General features: G+C 38.4%; 1 protein-coding gene across 1 annotated transcript in view; it reads left to right on the top strand.

The window, feature by feature from the left end:
- CFAP58 (cilia and flagella associated protein 58) overlaps positions 1-18,724 on the top strand; it is a 109,826-nt gene that overhangs the window by 23,177 nt on the left and 67,925 nt on the right. The window contains exons 7-11 of the mRNA XM_060767014.2: positions 285-444; positions 1,954-2,036; positions 3,934-4,125; positions 13,148-13,309; positions 17,674-17,820. Of these exons, the coding sequence (XP_060622997.2) occupies positions 285-444; positions 1,954-2,036; positions 3,934-4,125; positions 13,148-13,309; positions 17,674-17,820 (744 nt within the window). The remainder of the gene's footprint in view (positions 1-284; positions 445-1,953; positions 2,037-3,933; positions 4,126-13,147; positions 13,310-17,673; positions 17,821-18,724) is intronic.

Raw genomic sequence — 18,724 nt, 5'->3', positions numbered from 1 at the left:
GTGGGTGCAAAACTCTTTTGTTGGTGGCGCCGATGATCACTTGAAAAACACAATTACAGGAAAACTGTGTTCTTACACTGGAGGGTCAAAGAGGATAGATAATGAAACGGATGCTCTGCCAAACCCCACAGCTTCTGTATATGTTTGGAGCTGTATCTTTCATTAGAGATGACCATAGTTATTATTAATGTGTTTTAGCTAAGATGGTATATAAGAATCCGAGTGAGGAAAAATGTTGATATATTTTTGTTGTGTTCTCATTCCTATTCTTTTGTTTTCCCTAGTCAAGAGAAGATGAGCTGTCTCAGATGCGTCAAGAGATTGGAAAGCTTACCAAAACGAGAGAGATTATGCAACGAAAATTACGTGCTGTAGAAGAGCAAAAAATACATGCTGAACATGAAAGGGAACTTCTTAAAAACCATATCTCTGGGTTAGAGAAAGGTAGATCTGCCTATCTGACAGTCTGTCTGTTGATCTATCTATATATTCCCATTCCTACTGTCTGATGTATGTTCATTTATCCTCTGTCACACAGACCGGACTATTTGCTCAATGTAGACTGCTGAGGAGTATTGTTGACAGAGGATGGCATATATCACATCAGAGGATGATCAAGTGAAAGTACCTCTAATATTGTGGATGATGTGATTATGTCCTGTGATGACACTTCCTGAATAGATGTGCGGGTAGAGCTATCACCTTTGGCAATGTCTTGTACCTTACTTACTTACTTAGGCGATCCCTCGTTATCTAAGTAAGATTGTCCTCCAAGTTTGGTATCCTGGCAGTGGGTATGTAGGTGACTGTGGAGTCCTATTCTTGACCTGCATGTTCATCTGCAGTGAGGGCATCAGTTTCCAAGTGGAAGGTGGTCCCGATCGGAGTTGGCTTGACGCGCCTTCCTCTTGGCACATTTCTCTCTTTCACCCTCCATTCGTGCCCCTTCAAATTCTACAGCACTGCCGGTCACAGCTGACCTCCAGCTGGAGCGGTCAAGGGCCAGGGCTTCCCAGTTCTCAGTGTCTATGCCAGAGTTTTTAAGATTGGCTTTGAGCCCATCTTTAAATCTCTTTTCCTGTCCTCCAACATTCCATTTTCTGTTCTTGAGTTCGGAGTAGAGCAGCTGCTTTAGGAGGTGGTGATCGGGCATTTGGACAATGTGGCTGGTCCAGCGGAGTTGGTGGTGGAGGACCAACGCTTCAATGCTGGTGGTCTTTGCTTCTTCCAGCATGTTGACATTTGTCTGCCTGTCTTCCCAAGAGATTTGCAGGATTTTTCGGAGGCAACGTTGATGGAATCGTTCCAGGAATTGCATGTGACGTCTGTAGATAGTCCACGTTTCACAGGCATACAGCAGGGTTGGGAGGACAATAGCTTTATAAACAAGTACCTTGGTATCCCTACGGATGTCGCAGTCCTCAAACACACTGTGCTTCATTCGGAAAAATGCTGCACTCGGAGAGCTCAGATGGTGTTGTGTGTTCCTATCTCCCCATCAGTGTTATGTGTCCTCTTTTTAGGAATATTAATAGAATGTCTAAGTCATAATTCTTATTGAGGTAGCCAGAATGGTGCAAGAGGGAGGCTTTGGTTTTAGGGAATCTCAAGGATTGCAGAAGCACAAAAAGGATTGAGAAAAATATCTCAGGGAAGCCCTCTCACCTGGAGATAAAAAAATTCCAGTGAGGACTGCACATTTCCAGTGGCCATGGGGTGCTTGACTGCTAGAGATGAATAAAATGTAAGATCAGGTACATAGAGAAATTGAATCTTGAAAGTGGGCACCAAAACACTGTAATACTTCAATGCAAGTTCTTTTTATTAAAGTTTTCATGTGGGACGATGAGTTTTGGAAGTGAATTGAGATTTTTAAAACCGTTCCCTAATAGCTTGCTTTCTTCAAGTCCTACACTTGAAACTAAGGCTAAAATCTTTCTCTGTACTTTTTAGAGCTGGAAGCTGCCAAAAAGCAAGCAGAGATTGATAAGAAAGCTATAGATGAACTTGTGAGAGAAAGGGACATATTGAACAAGGTAAGGATATACATCTGTCTCTGGAGAATTGATATTTCAGCAGTTTTCATCCAAAACTACTTGCGGTCTTTTGTTTTTCATTTAATTATATAAACACTCTAGGATCCTAAGAAGAACAGTTAAGCTAGAAGCAGCAGCTTGGCCTTTAGTTACTAGTTTAGCTACATGAAAAAATGTATTTCATCTAAAAATATCCAGTCTTCTACCAGTTCAGCAAAAGAATAGTTGTTTTCCTATGATGAGAAAGGTTTCATTGATTTTTGTGGTTGAAGCTTGTCTGTAGAATTGATAAATGATCAAATAGATCCTTAGAATATGCAGATGTTCTTATTCATGAAATGAAACAATAACATTATATCTCCTTACAAGAGGCCTCCTGAGTGGCTGTAACAGCGGGCCTTCTGGATCTGCTGGAATTTGGTTCTGGAACACCCTGTGGATGCCAAAAAGTGGATGAATTGATCCTATATTATTAAATGACAGCAATGCACATGTGGATGCTTCAGCATATCTGTATTCTGTAGATTGCTATTTTATATATAGAATGCAACAATATGTCGTAGGTGGAAATTGCAGATTCAGAGTTTGCTGATCCAGAAGGCCCATTGTAGTTAATGGAACTTGTATTCTCTATTAATGTCTCTTATATAAATGAAATTGTTGTATACAATTTAGTATAAAAGAGATCTCCTCAATGAAAGTACAAGCTTTAAAAAAGTCAACATTAACTTGAAAGAAAGAGATTTACAGCTGTTTTAAAAATGATGTGGGTGGTATTAATTAGAGATCTTATTTGGTCCAAAAGAGCATCATTTTGGGACATAGTGGATGTCGATTTTATTTTAGTTTTCCAAAGTCTGCATTATTTCCCCAAACATTCACAGTTTAATTTGAGAAGTGTCGACTACCATTCTGGAGATGAGGATTCAAAGTCCTTCTTGGCCACAGAAACCTACTTTATGATCTTGGGCAGGTCACACTCTTTCATCTTCAGAGGAAGGAAAAGCCAGCTCCGCTCTGAACAAATCAGAGGAAATTTTGTCATAAGTTCACCATAGGTTTTCCTTAAGTTGGAAATTATTTGAAGGCACAAAATAATAATAGAAGGGATTATGTTTCCATTGGTCTTTCTCTTGAATTACAATTAGTGACTCCATGGGCTTCAAATTCTTCAAACTAGGGTGGAAGAGAGGAAAAACCAGTGTTCAATGCCATGGGGCAGGTGAGAAAATGTAAAGGCCATCTGAAAGTGGCAACACAGCTGTTTTACAGATGGTTATTACTTCTGTTATTTGCAAATCACTGTTTGTGGTAAACAGGTTGGTAGACTTCTTAAGAGCCACCAAGCAGACATTTGCAAAAAAAAAAAAAATCACACATTTCTGAAATATATTTTTTATTTCCAGAAATGAGCAGAATGGACCATAATTTCCCATATTTAGCTTACTGAAGTTATTTTGCTTTTCCTATTATTAAACTCTTGAAAGTTAGACATTCTTGTTTATCTACTCAAAGAGTACTCAGACTGTATATCAATCTGTTTTCTTTCCCCCATCTTTTAGAGAATCTCTACTGGATGGAGTGAGAGTCGAATATTACATAATCTCTCAAGATTTCTTATGTGTAGGCTCCTTTCATAACTATAGCTGTAAGAAGCTGTAGTTGAGAGTGGAGGACTGGTATGGGTATATGGGATTTAATAGAAAAGCAGCTGGGAAGATTTTGAGTGGAAAAGCAGCCGGAGGCAAAAGAATAAAACACCCCTTCTCCTCCACTGCTCTTCTGTTTCCATCTGCAGCCTCCCATGGCTGCTTTTCATTTGTTGAAATGGACACAGGTTTCCCATATACTGTTAACTCGTTTTACAAGAGTACTAATCAAAATCTTCTTTTTGTAGAACTTGCTCAAGGCTGCCAGTGTCACTCAGAAGCAGATGAACCTTGTTAAGCTCCATGAACAGTCAAAAAAGAACCTAGAAGAAGAAATTCAGAATTATAAGGATGAGGCTTTTAAACAGAGGAAGATTATTTTTCAGCTGGAGAAGGAGAGAGACCGCTATATCAATGAAGCCAGTGATCTCACACAGAAGGTAAGGGAGAGCTTGTTGAAGAGACAGTGCTTTTTTCTCTTAGAGCTGACAAGATGTCTCTTTTCAGGTCTTGATATTTTGAGATGGATTTCTGGTTATCATTTCAGTAGGTAGTGAATCTGCTGTGGGTTTCAGTCTAGAGTTATAAAGAAGTTATCTAAGGGAGGGATTATTAACTTTTTCACTCATGACCCCTTTCTGCCAGAGAAATTTTTATGTCATTCCAGGTATATAGGTATAAAAATAGATATAAAAATCAAACATTTGCTGATAAATCAGCATTTGCAACACTTGCTAAACAGGATGATTTTTCTTTTTGTGGACTACAGCTCAACTTTTTTCTGCGGAGTCCACTGTAAACTTTCACGTTGTTGCTAACTGATTTGTGTACGTTGGTGGACTCAGAAACCTTTTACTGTTGCCAAATTTTTCATGACCACAACATTGAGCTAAGGAGACCCCATTGGGGGGTCAGGATCTAAAGTTTAAGAAGAAGTGATCTAAGGTACTGAATTGTTCCTGCAAAATGGATTCATCATCTCTGGTAATTCCCGTCACATTCAGACTGAAACCCAATTGACAAAGTCCCCTTCCAAACAGCTGACCCTCCCCCCCCCCCCCCCACATTTTCTGTTTTGAGTTGGAATATATGGCAGTGTAGACTCAGATAACCCAGTTCAAAGTAGATATTGTGGGAATTTGTGACTTGATATTCTGGATTATATGGCTGTGTGGAAGAGCCCATAGAAACCACCATCCATTGTCTGATTTACTATTGTGCTTATGTATGCTTCTTCCAACCAGGTTTTTTAATGATGGATTTTGCTTATGTGGCGCAATTCTTAGTTTGAAGGTGTTGTGTTTAGAAGCGATCCAGACATAATACTAAAGTTGATCATCTATGAGAGAGTGCCACAAAGCAGGCAGTGTAGGCCTACCGGACCCACCTCCTTCAGGGCCCAAATAAGGAACCTCATAACTTAACTAGCACACGGCCCCATCTGTCCTAAATCCGGCACTATGGCTATGCAACATATGTGAGGATTAAAACTGCTCCTATGAGTTATGCCTAGTCATCTGCTTGGATTCTGCTTCTGAAAGATTCCATTTTAGGACATATTCAAGTATCTGCAGTTAGTTTTCAGAGAAACCTCAGCTTTTTAAAAAACAGTGCTCGAACATATATAAAATAGTACCTGCTTCAAATTCTGAGATTTATACTTTGGCAGATTCACATGCATCTCCCAAAACTGTTGTTTTGTGGTGTGCAAAATTATTTATTTGCTTGATGGTAGATCATTGTGTCCTACCTTTCCTTTTTAAGAGTTCAAGCCAGCCAAAAACAAGCCTTTCATAAATTAACAGTGTAAAGCATCCTTTACACTTTATAACAAAACCACCAAAGCAATGTAATAGTGGCAGAAGATTAACGTGCTGAAACAACAAAAGTATTATTTATTTATCTAATGTAGGTCCTGCTTTTCTCCCACATGGGATTCAGAGCAACATAACTTAAATCAGAGCATATGAAGTCCAAACTTTTTTAAAAGCCCAGAAAATACATTTAGTTGAAATACTCTTTTGAAAGCATTAAAATGTAAAATTTTAAAAGAGCATATCACAAACCAGATACCCACCAGCCTGCTACTGATCACATTTCAAAGTGCTGGCTTGAGCCTATAAATCCCTAAATGGTTCCGTTCCAGCTTACCTGTCTGAACGTATCTCACTTTATGAGCCAGTTCGACTGATAAGATCAGCCAGGGATGTCCTGCTCTTGGTCCTGCCACCTTTGCAGGTGCGATTGGTGGGGACGAGAGATAGGGCCTTCTCAGGGGTGCCCCTCGGCTGTGGAACTCCCTCCCCAGTGGAATTAGATTGGCCCCTCCCTTCTGGTGTTCAGGAAGCAACTTAAAACTTGGCAATGCAAGCAGGCATTCGGCAAGTGATAGTATTACGGAAGCAGCTAAATGATATCTGTGGGACTGGTGCAATGTTTTATATGTTTTATGTTCATGCTATGAGGTGTCTTTGTATAGTTTTTAATGGTTTAAATTCATATTTATATGTTACTAGCTGTCCCCTGCCACGCGTTGCTGTGGCCCAGTGGAAAATAAAGTAATGAGAAAGTGTTGGTTTCTAATATATGTAATTTCTTTATGCTTGTGGGTAAACAGTATTTCTTGCTGTTTCTTTGTCAGTGTTGATGTGGAGAGTGTCTGATTTGCCTACTCTGGAACATGCAACATATAATTGTCCTGCTTTAGGGGTCCCTTTCAAATCTATGATACTATATCTGTGTGTGAATCATATCTATCTATATCTATGGCTGGATGGCTCTTTGTCAGGAGGGCTTTGATTACGTTTTCTTGCCCTGGTGAGGGGAGTTGGACTAGATGGCCTTGAGTATTTTCTGTTGGTCATGGGGGTTCTGTGTGGGAAGTTTGGCCCCATTCTGTTCTGAACCCCATTGGTGGAGTTCAGAACATTCTTTGATTATAGGTGAACTATAAATTCCAGTAACTACAACTCTCAAATGTCAAGGTCTATTTCTCCCAAACTCCATCTATGTTCATATTTGGGCATATGGAATATTCGTGCCAAGTTTGGTCCAGATCCATCATTGTTTGAGTCCATGGTAGTCCCTGGATGTAGGTGAACTCCCAAACTCAAGGTCAATGCTCACCAAACCCTTCTAGTGTTTTCTGTTGGTCATGGAAGTTCTGTATAACCCGGTTGGTTCAATTCTTTCATGCTATTTGATTGTAGGTGAACTATAAATCCTAGCAACTACAACTCCCTATGTATCTCTCTATCTCTCTTACTTACTTACTTAGGCGATCCCTCGTTGGACGAGTAAGATGGTCTTCCATTATGGGTTTCCTTGTGGGTCCGTATGTGGCTGTGGAGCCCTATTCTTGCTCTGCATCTTCTTCCGCAGTGAGGGCATTGGTTTCCAGGTGGAAGGCAGTCCCGGTCGGGGTTGGCTTGACGTACTTTCCTCCTGGCACGTTTCTCTCTTTCACCCTCCACTCGTGCCTCCTCGAATTCTGCAGCACTGCTGGTCACAGCTGACCTCCAGCTGGAGCGCTCAAGGGCCAGGGCTTCCCAGTTCTCAGTGTCTATGCCAGAGTTTTTAAGGTTGGTTTGAGGCCATCTTTAAATCTCTTTTCCTGTCCACCAACATTCTGTTTTCCATTCTTAAGTTCAAAGTAGAGCAACTGCTTTGGGAGACGGTGGTCAGGCATCCGGACAATGTGGCCGGCCCAGCGGAGTTGATGTTGGAGGAACATCGCTTCAATGCTGGTGGTCTTTGCTCCTTCCAGCACACTGACATTTGTCCGATTGTCTTCCCAGGAGATTTGCAGGATTTTCTGAAGGCAGTGCTGATGGAATCATTCCAGGAGTTGCATGTGACGTCTGTAGACAGTCCACGTCTCACAGGCATACAGCAGGGTTGGGAGGACAATAGCTATCCCTCTATCTATATCTATATGTATATCTATGGCTGGATGGCTCTTTGTCAGGAGGACTTTGACTACGTTTTCTTGCCCTGATAAAGGGAGTTGGATTGGATGGCCTTAAGTATTTTCTGTTGGTCATGGGGGTTCTGTGTGGGAAGTTTGCCCCGATTCTGTCATTTGTGGGGTTCAGAATGCTCTTTCATTGTAGGTGAATCCCAGTGACTACAACTTCCAAATGTCAATGTCTATTTCCCCCAAACTCCATCTGTATTCATTTTTGGGTGTATTGAGTGCTTGTGCCAAGTGTGGTCCAGATCCATCATTGTTTGAGGCCACAGTGCTCTCTGAATGAAGGTGAACTACAACTCCCAAACTCAAGGCCAATGCCCACCAAACCCTTCCAGTATTTTCTGTTGGTCCAGGGAGTTCTTTGTGCCAAGTTTGGTTTAATTCCATTGTTGATTGAGTTCAGAATGCTCTTTGATTGTAGGTGAACTATAAATCCCAGCAACTATAACTCCCAAATGACAAAATCATAATTTTTGAGTGATGGTCATTCCTTGTGTTATGAGACTTTTGTCGCCAAATTTGGTGTGATTTCGTTCATTGGTTCTTGTTTTTAAGGTACCCATTATGCACAGAGCATTTATATATATATAGATTGCTTTAGTTATGTTATGTACTGTTTTTATATGTATGTTCCCATATGTATATGTTCCCCTGTTGATTCCCCCCCCCCCATTTCAATATATTGTACACCGCTCTGAGTCCCTCCAGGGGTGAAAAGAGGAGTATAGAAATGCAATAAATAAATAAATACTTTCCTGTTATACTTTGGAAGGGAGTTTCAAAACTTTGGTGCAGCTGATTTGCAGTACATGAAGGTCTGCAGAGATGGGTGTTGCCTCCTGTCTGTTTTGTGCATTCACTCTTTGCGGGCAGATTTTTTTTTTGCTTGCTTGACCTATAAAATGCTCCACTAGTTCTTTCAAAACCTGATGAAGAGTTCTTCATAAAACTTCATCACTGACTGGCATTCTGGCTTTCAGTCTGTTTTTACTCATCATTTTTGCCTTCATTGTTTATGTTTAGTGTTAGCGGCTTCATCTAGCATAATGGAAATCAGTTGATTTGATGTATGGCAACATATATAACTTGTTTATAGTAATATCCTATTTAAGTGAGATTTGTTTTTGTTGTGTGTGCGCTTGTGTATGTTTATGGTGGTTAACCTTTATCTTCAGCAATACATTTATCATTGTGGTAGGGAGCGATTTGGGAGAGAGAGGTTAACATTGTCATAAAAGGCTTGATTTGTTGAGTAAGCAGGGAAAGAATTGTGATATGTTAGCCCCATTTTACAATCTCTATCTCTGTAGAGTTACATCCTAGAAATAAAAAGTGATATATGTATACATATAGTTTTAAGACACATGTTTGGTTTTATGTAAAGATAGTTTTAAAACTAACTCTGTTAAGTGTTTCCTTTCAAGGCGTGGTCAAACACATTATCTTACATATTAGTATAAATGCTGAAATCATGCCAACACATGGTAGGACTGGTGCAAGAAGCATAACAAACCAAAATCATGCTTTCTTCCTTCAAAGTAATGGGAGTGTAATTAATACTTTATGGGCATTCCCAACCTGCTGTGTAACAACTGAAGATGCACTATCACTCCAGGTCTCTATTTTTTTAGTCAAAATTCTGCAAACTATCAGATGAGCTAGAGTAGCAAGGTTTTTTCAGTGTACGGAAGACAGTACCATATTATGATTGTATGTAATTTATATTCTGGAAACTACCCATGGATCAGTAGCTAATGCCCTATGGATCAGCTCCTGTTCATTATGTCACCACTTGAAGTAGCACTGCCTTAGGCAAAAGAGATGAAAGTGCAGACAAATGAAGTTTCCTGTCCAACAGCTTCTCCAATCTGTACTTCCTCTGCACCTTTTCATCTCATGTACACATGAAGCAGATTGAGTTGGGATAGAGATAAGGTGATATAATAGAGTGAAATGGAATACTTTCAAAGGTGGTAGAGGATTACTTTTTGAATGTTTCTTTCTTGTTTGTGTGTTTATGTTTTGAAAATGCAGTATAGAACAATCTTTGTCATCTGTTAATTGTTATATACATCAAAATAGCATCTTCCACTTTCTGCATTTCATTGGGATTTGTACTTCGGAAATCTTCCTTTCCCACTAGTCTGGAAAATTCTGCTCCATCATGTATTTGGCAATGTGTATGGTGCTATATTTCATTTATATCAGTTAATTGGACATTGAATACAATGTTAGACGTATGTTTGCAACACTTAGTTAAAACTTTTTTACTTTGTCTTTGTTGTTGTTAACTACCTTCATACCAACTTTGAATTATTATAACTCTGTGAATGACAGATCTCCAAGTCACTATATCTCCAACAGCCTTAATCAAGTCTTGTAAGCTCAGAAACATGGATTCCTCGATTGAGTCTAACCATATGGAATTTGGTCTTACTCTTTTACTTTTTTATTTTTTTAAATTATGAAACACCCACAATACACATTACAAACAAGTACACATACACAAACATAGACAACCCGTCACCCACATTGCAGTAACCCCTCATCCCAGCCACAGTGCAACATACCACCTTGGCTTCTGTCACTAGTCCACACAGAGTTTATATTCATTTTATTTACTCCTTTATACTTCTAAGTAAAGAAATGCCTCTTGTTATTACTTCTTAAATTCTTCCGACAGATATGCTATAGCCAACTTCCAGTTTCTTCCAAAAACTTCATGGGTTTCATGTTTCAAATTACTAGAAATCTTGGTCTTCCTCTTTTCTTGTTGCTTTCTATTTTGCAAAGTATTGTTGTTTTTCTATTGAATCATGTCTTCTCATGATATGACCAAAGGAGGACAAACTCATTTTAGTCACCTTGACCTCTAGGGAGAGTTCAGGCTTGAATTGTTTGAGGACCCATTTTTTTATCTTTTTAAAGAGTCCAGCCCCACATCTCTTATTTTCTTCATATCAGCGTTCTTCATTTTGAAGCTTTCACAACAATACATAGAAGTGGGAAATATGATGGCATGGGCCATCCTTACTTTAGTATTCAGTATTATATCTTTACGTTTCAGGATCTTAGCTAATTCCTTCATAGCTTCCCTTTCAAACTCTTGTTTTCTGATTTCTTCACTGTAGTCTCCATTCTGATAAATGTCTGAGCCAAAATATGGTATATCTTGAAGTTCTTCGTTGTCTTCATAATCTATTGTAAAGTTATGTAAATCTCTTAATTTTGATTTTTTTAAAAAAAGTTCAGTTGTAAATCTGCCTTTGCACTTTCTCCCTTGAGACTATGGATTGAAATCCTTTATAAATAATTCTCATGCATTTATCCAGTTCCATTTGACAGCTTAGACACAGGAAGAAGTATTGTTTCCACTAGCAGTTTTAAAAATTCTTGTAAAAACACAGTCAGACTCAGAACCACAAATGGCAAGTAGGAATACATTTGCAATGTTCTGTAAGTTAATTTTCTCTCTCCTTGCACCCTCTAGATCTCCTAAAACTGCTCCAAAGGAAAAATTGTCCTTTTTCCTATTTCTCTGACTGAAACAATTCTGCTAGCAGGAGGTTTTAATTGAATACCAACCGTAGTCAAGTCATTTATTGTATTTTTGTTCATCAGCTCCAAAATTGCATTGTAACAAGCTGAATGATCGGTCTTCTGGCTTTACTCCCATTCATATAAACTGAACTAGACTTCAGATGTGAATACATGTTATTGATTTTAGTCTCACTTTATTACTATTGGCAACTTGTTTTTAATGGGGAAAGGAAGAAGGTGGGAGTTGCATAGTAAACTGGGTTTCTGCTTTTATTTTAACGTGTAGGCAAATTTTAGGCAACACTGCAGTCAGCGACAAATAAGCTGGAGTACTGTCACCACTACTGATATAAAACTTCCATATTTAGACATTCTTTGTTTCTGACGCCGGTCAGAAAATCCTGATAATTCAGCTTTTACTCTAAAGCATACCAAGTGTACACCACAAGGTTTATCTTTTACTGAGACTGGCTGTGCTAAACGCAAGCTCTGCTGTCACAGAGCGGGTGTTCTGAACATTAATAATTTCTCTTCCTTTGAAGATTCATTAATATAGATGCAGGATTCCCAGGATTATGTTTTTTGCTGTGTAGTGTCATTTGCTTCTGCTCTTTGGTTCCATTTTCTCTCTCTATCAGAAGAGCTTTTTTTTAAAAAGCAAAAGAGTGAATGGTGACATGATTAAGCAGGTAACCTTGATTGCTTTCATCCTTGCAATGAAGTGTGCAGTACAATAGGATAGTTGCTGACAGTTTTGATAAAGCAGAGTGACAAAGGGGTACAGGGGAAAGCACAGTGTTTCGGATCATGGGAATTCTTTGCATATGAAATTAAAATGCAAAAGTCTCTTGGAATGTTGTGAATTTTTCAGTTATAAAGAATATAAATTGGGTAAATTAACCCACATGGATGCTACATTTTATTCTTTTTAATGTTTGGCACAAGTCTGCCCACGTGAAGCAGGTGAGCATACATTGAGCAAAAAATGCAGAATAGTAATAATATTATAATAAAACTTTATTTGTACCCGCTACCCTCTCCCCAAGGGACTCGGCACGGCTTACATGAGGCCGAGCCCACAATACATCAGCAAAAAACAACAACAGTAATACAAAACAATAAAACAACAGACTCAGAAGTAGAGTGGGCAAATCAAAAGACAGTCTGGCAAAATGGCACTACCTAAAAGAATCCTCCACCTTGTGCGACTGGAGCAGAACAGATAGCTCCACATCTGTATGCTTGTCCGCAATGTCCTGCCTCATGTAGAGAGGAAGAATTATTTGAGGCTACAGACAATGGGGTCTCTTTTGCCCATTTTTGATCAGAGATACTTAGCTGCTTGTGCTCCTTCTATTTTTATCAGTTTTATCCTAATTTATGCAATGCTTTTGATAAAAAATAAATACATTCTTTTAATTATTTTTGTTTTCCCATTGAAACTAATTGAGATTTCTTAAGACACCTATTCCACAGTTTGAGAATAAGGTACCGTATTGATTTATGCTTATTATAATTATTCAGCAAGGAGTTTCAGTTTTGCCATAATCAGAGTTCAAATAACCTCACTTACCATAAATAAATAACATATACATGCATAATTAATTGTTTTTGAGAATTGCAAAATTGACTGCAATAGATTGCTTTTATGTCTGTTGGGGAAAAGTGTTCCTATGTTGGGTCATGGCAACTGGAACAAGGTTAATTTTCAGTAAGGAAATAATGTGTGGAGAAAGTGTTATGAATTTGTCCCCCCAAGAACTTTTTCAGATTACAATCTCTGAAGCTTGTTGTAAGACAGAAATGTTTGCATAAGGATATATTCTACAATTGGTTGGAAAGACATAATTATACCTTCCATTACTTCTGTGCCTAGACTCTGTGTTTTATATCTTTGCCAGTCACCATAGAAGACTCATTGTTACTGATGTTATGTTTTTCTCTGACAGGTCCTTCATCATATGGAAGACATTAAAGTGCGGGAAATGCAGATCTTTGATTACAAAAAGATGATAGCAGAGTATGAAACAAAATTAAAACAACAACAAAATCTCTATGAAGCTGTGAGATCAGACAGAAACCTCTATAGTAAAAATCTGATTGAAGCCCAGGTACCATAAAGCAATTCTGTTCTTAAATTTGTTTTCCCATTTTGTTTCAACCAGCCATTCTCACATAATACATGGAATGGAGAAATAATGAAGGCCAATTCCATCAAGGTGTTTAAAGCATTTTGGTCTCTCAGCAACCTGTGGGTGTCATAGATATTAACAGGATATCTTTGCAAAAAGGCACTATCTAGAATGCTTTCAGATGACAGTGTCTTCAAGTATGTATTTGAAAGGAAGAGAGTTAAGAAGGGAGCAAGTAAATGAAACGACAAGGCATTAGGGAAGTAAGAAAGTCTCAAGTGATTGTGGTTTTTAAAAAGCACTGGCTGTATTTGACATCCTCCAAAGATCACTTAAGAATGTACACCAGAAATCCAGATTTATGAGAAAATATTTAATTTCAGAACATTTCTGTATAAAAACCTTAAAATCTCAAAACATTTCAAGCCAAAACACGTGCAATAAAACCAGGAGCTAAACGCATTCAAATAATTAAGGATCAGCTCTGTTTTCAATTGTGTTTGAACTGAGTATAAATACAAATATTGATTCAATAGTATGCAACAATTTTTTGTTTAGTGTTAGGAGGTTGTGATAAAAGCAGGACAAAACTCACTGTGTGAAATGGGTTTTTTCACTGTTTTTTCTCAATAAAGGTGATTTCTCAAATTCATAAAATTAGTTTCAAAGGACTGCTTATCTAAATTTGACATAGATTTGTAGCACAAAGATGCACCCAGTGGAGTGTCTATCATTTGTTTAGAAGAGTGATTAACATGGCACTAGGTGGGGTGGGGGGTGGGGTGGGGAATGTGAAGCAGTGAGTTAACCTAATAATGCATGATGTCACTATTTTAATCTTGCCTTCTTGACATTATGATAGAAATTAGTTTTTAAAGTGGAGCTCTTAGTGGCGCAGTGGGTTAAACCCTTGTGCCGGCAGGACTGCTGATCCAAAGGCTGGTGGTTTGAATCCGGGAGCGAGGTGAGCTCTCAGCTGTCAGCTCCAGCTTCTCATGTGGGGACATGAGAGAAGCCTCCCACAGGATGGTAAAACATCCGAGTGTCTCCTGGGCAAGGTCTCTCACACCAGAATCAACTTGCAGTTTCTCAAGTCATTTCTGACATGAAAAAACTTATTTTAAAAGAAGTATTTATATATTGTATCCCAGCCCATCAAGGAACCATAGAATTAAATGTACAATAGTTAAAAACATTTAAAAGCGTACAGTTGGCCCTCCACATTTGTGGGTTTGACTTTTGCAGATTTGATTATTCTAGGATTTGATTGACATGCTGTCTATAGGGATCTCTAGGTCCTCCAGTGCAATTCTAGATCAACTTCTGCAAGAGGATGACCTAGGTCATTTTGGTATAAGTTGACCAAAGAGTCGTGATGGAGAACTTTGAGATTTTAAATTTGCAATTATTGTGCCCCCAACACCAGCAAATGCGGAGGGCCAATCATATAGAGACAAAGCTATGAAAACAAATCAAAATACTGCTTAAGAACCTTTAAAAACTAATAATGATCCTTAGAAATATTTTTTAAATCAAAATAATCAGTGGTTTCAAACACAAAAGTCCTGCAGAATAGCACTGTTTAGCCGTTCAGCAGAATTTCAAAAGAGATAAAGTCAGCCTAACTTCCTTTGGCAGGGATTTCCACATTCGGGGTGTTACTTATAACCTATACACATCAGCTTGTAACATATACACATCAGCCCCATGAAATATTGGGACACACAATGGAGCTTCAAGAAAAAAATAATCAGATTTTGGACAGACTGGAAGTGGAGCAGTCCATCAGATATCTTTTTACGACTTTATAGGTCATTATAATCTTGAACTGGAAGCCAGCTTAGGTCTTGTAAGACTGATGCTATATGGTCTCTTGAATGGACCCCAAACACCAGTCCATTTCCCAAAATGAGTACTAACAGCAGGCCGTAAACAATATTAAGGCTCATTATAGTATTCCAGTTATAATTTCATGAGATGTTTGCAGCAGTTTTATCAGTCCTGAGTTTAAGCCTGAAAATTGTTGCCATGCCTAGCTAATACCATTATGAAGATGTTATACATGTTAGGATGTTATGTGCAAATGAATTGACCTTGTGGGGTCATGTAGAGGATGTGACCTTTTGTCTTTGAATTATAGTGGATTGTTTTGTTTACAGTTTGAATTAATTGCAAGGGTAAAGAGTGTGAGAAGTCATTTGGAGTTAAAGCTATACTATAGTAATAAAACAGTCATAGTTCAGTAACAGACTAGCCAGCCATGGGAATGAAAAATTGTCTGAAAACTAATATCACTTTTTCAAATGTAAATTAACGGCACGCAGGATTGTTTGAGAGAACAAAGCTCTTGGAAGTCATTTTTATATTATTTAAAAAGGGCAGGTTCCCTGTTGACTAGCCCTGTATATGCTTTTTTCCTGATCTCCAAGGTATCATAAGCTCAGAAAAAATAAAAATATTTGATAAGAAACAGTAAAAATGTTTGATAAGGTGGCTGTGTTACAGTATTTGCTAAGGTCTTTCATATTTTGAATCATTCTGGTCCTGGGAACTGTTGCTTGTTAATGTAATTGAGTATAACCTCAGTCTTTGCAAAACTCGTACCTCTGCCTTCAAATTACTATATTTCAGAACCTTTGCAAAACTCATGCTTCTGCTTTCAAAGAAGTATATTTCCGAACATGTGCAAAATCCTTTTAAAAATAGCTTCTTTCATCAGTATATATTTGTAAACCTTTAAGGTTTACACTCAGTTTTCTCCTTTTTCTGTTGGTGTGAGTTATTGTGTCTATATCAGCAGATCAATCTCTAGTTTCAAATGTCTTCTTTGTGTAATGCATCTAAGTGAAAAACAAAGATCTAACTTTATAGCTGTTCTGTACGTTGATATTACTTGAATATTATTTAGAATGTTTCCCTTGATGTGTTCCCATATCTTAAACAGCAGCATGACAAGTAAACATCCAGCTGATGACTGCATAGTCATAATTCAATCTTGCTGCCTGGATTAGATTTTGTATTTCAGCATTTTCTGTATGATTCTTAAGCATCAAGAAATTGGGCTTTCCCCATATCTTAGGCTTCTAATAGAATTTCAAAGTAGGAGGACTTCTGGAAGAAAAGTCTGACTCTAAATACGGGTACGGGTGTCCAACAGTGTTGATTGGTTTTAATGAGTTCAGTGGGAACATAGTCGAAGCCTGGTGCTTTTTTGTTCATAAGCTGACAAATTAGGTTGATTATGGTGTTAACAGAAATTGGATCCCACACAGACAAGGCATGAAAATTAGCATCCTGATCCAATTCTGGATCTAGATTAAGACAGATGGTATCTGTAAAGCTAGATCTAAAATTATATTCCCACACCTGGGCTGGGATTCCACAGCTTGGGGCTCTATGGATAGATCACAGGGCTCCCGATATAAGTTGCCAGAAGTTTTTTTGCATTGTTGTCTGACAAGGCATTGCTCAATACCACCCAGATGTTATGGTCATGTCATAGCTACCTACCATTTTTGAGTTTTGTTCGTTATTTCTAATGTCTTATTGGACTTGGTGTACTCTAAAGAGACATCTGGGAAAACCAGTTGGATTCCAGCCCAGTACATTATTTTTGATAGTAATTACTTCCACATTGATGAAGTGTAGAGAGATGATAATAGTATTTCTTAACTCTGACTCCAAGCTTCCAAAAATGTAAGCATCTCAAGGGTAATAATAACTATTTCATCTCAGTTGCTTTTTATCTCCTTGTTAGCAGTGGAAGGAACAAATTTTAAAGAACAGGTAGAAAGTACAGATGCTAGCATGATAGGTTTGTGTCCTGGATTCCTGCCTTTTGTGGAATGGGACTAATAATGGAGATTTCATAGGCAATATAAAAGATTGGAAAAGCATAGATGTGTGTGTCTATTTCCCACAAATTGCATATACCGATTGAAACACTTGGTTGTAATTTGCCAATGTCTTGTCTAGTTACATAGGTGTCCCCCAATTGTTGTGCAGAAACTGACCAGCACTTTGACTTTCACTTTTGTATGCTCCATAAGCAAATCTTAAGAAAGGTCAGACTCCTGAATAGAGTTTTCTGAGAGATAGTCTGCTACTGTGGTTTGGCCTAATAACAGGAAAGCAATTTATCAAGGGTGACAGTGAATGGAAATTTATCACTTATAATCAATGCTTTTAAGGAAAGGGTTTGCACATTGAACATATTCCCCATTAATGAGTTCTGGGGTTTAGTGAAGACATGGCCATGGCCATGGTGAAAAATAGTTGAGTTTTATGTACCACTGCTTACAACAGTACCTTTACCCACAATGTACTTAATTATTTTCTGTTAGGATGAGATCAATGAAATGAGGAAAAAACTGAAGATTATGACACACCAGGTAGACCAGCTGAAAGAAGAGATCAATGCTAAAGAGGCAGCTCTTGTAAAAGTGCACCTGGACCATCAACGGATAGAAAAAGAAAAAGAAGCCTTAAAGGTAAGGCATTCCATTAATAAAAGAATACCAAGATATCTCAGGGCTAAATGAATCATGTTGACTTGAGTGCTTGAATTTGCTGAACTTCTTGATTGTCTGCAGCTGTGTGTTCTTATCAATTTTTTTCTATTAGTCATAAGGGACTTCTACTTTTTGCAGAAAGTTCCTGAAGGGGAATGAAATAGTCCTTCAATATTAATGGTGATAGCTTTTCTCCTAGGGCTGCTTGAGCAAATTCATGGTATAAGATAGCTCGAGGTACTTTAACCAGCCATTGCCATGGAATGCAGGGAGGGTTGGGAGTCTCTAGTTCTGGTGCCTGAATAGGAAAAGTCCTACCCTCTTGGATATTAGCCAGTGGTGACTATGTTGGTGCTGGATGACCCAGTGCTTGACGGAGGCTTCCTCTTTCTTCTGTGCTACAGGTTATTCTCAATGGCTGTGGTTTTGTCTTTGGGGATAAAACCAGGTTACTGTTTTTCATGCTTTTTCATCCCTGTTACAGGTCAAAGTTAGTAATATATTCAGAATTAAAAAGTGTGTTTGAAGATGTCTTGACCCTGCTAATGGTAGTGGTGAGCATATTTGTGTGGATTCTTTGATAAGAGCATGTTACAATTAAGCACAAAATTAGAGAGCACTATAAAGTTGGTGTTATGAATAAGGAAAGATCATGTGAGTGAATGGAGAGCAGACACTTACAATCTATTCTTCTAATGTTCTTCACAGTCTAGTGTCTCCTACTTGAAGGACAACGGGCTCATGAAATCTTTAATTACTGCTCTTAAGGGTGCATTTACACTGGTTACTAAATCTGTGCCCACATGCACCCTGGTGAATTCACTGCAGTGCTGGGTTGGCGCCCATATGGTCCAGCTGTGCTGAAACTGCATTAGTCCCACTG

Source organism: Anolis sagrei, chromosome 3, assembly GCF_037176765.1.
Source record: "Anolis sagrei isolate rAnoSag1 chromosome 3, rAnoSag1.mat, whole genome shotgun sequence".
Classification (NCBI taxonomy): Eukaryota; Metazoa; Chordata; class Lepidosauria; order Squamata; family Dactyloidae; genus Anolis; species Anolis sagrei.
This window is presented reverse-complemented; position numbering and strand designations above follow the sequence as displayed.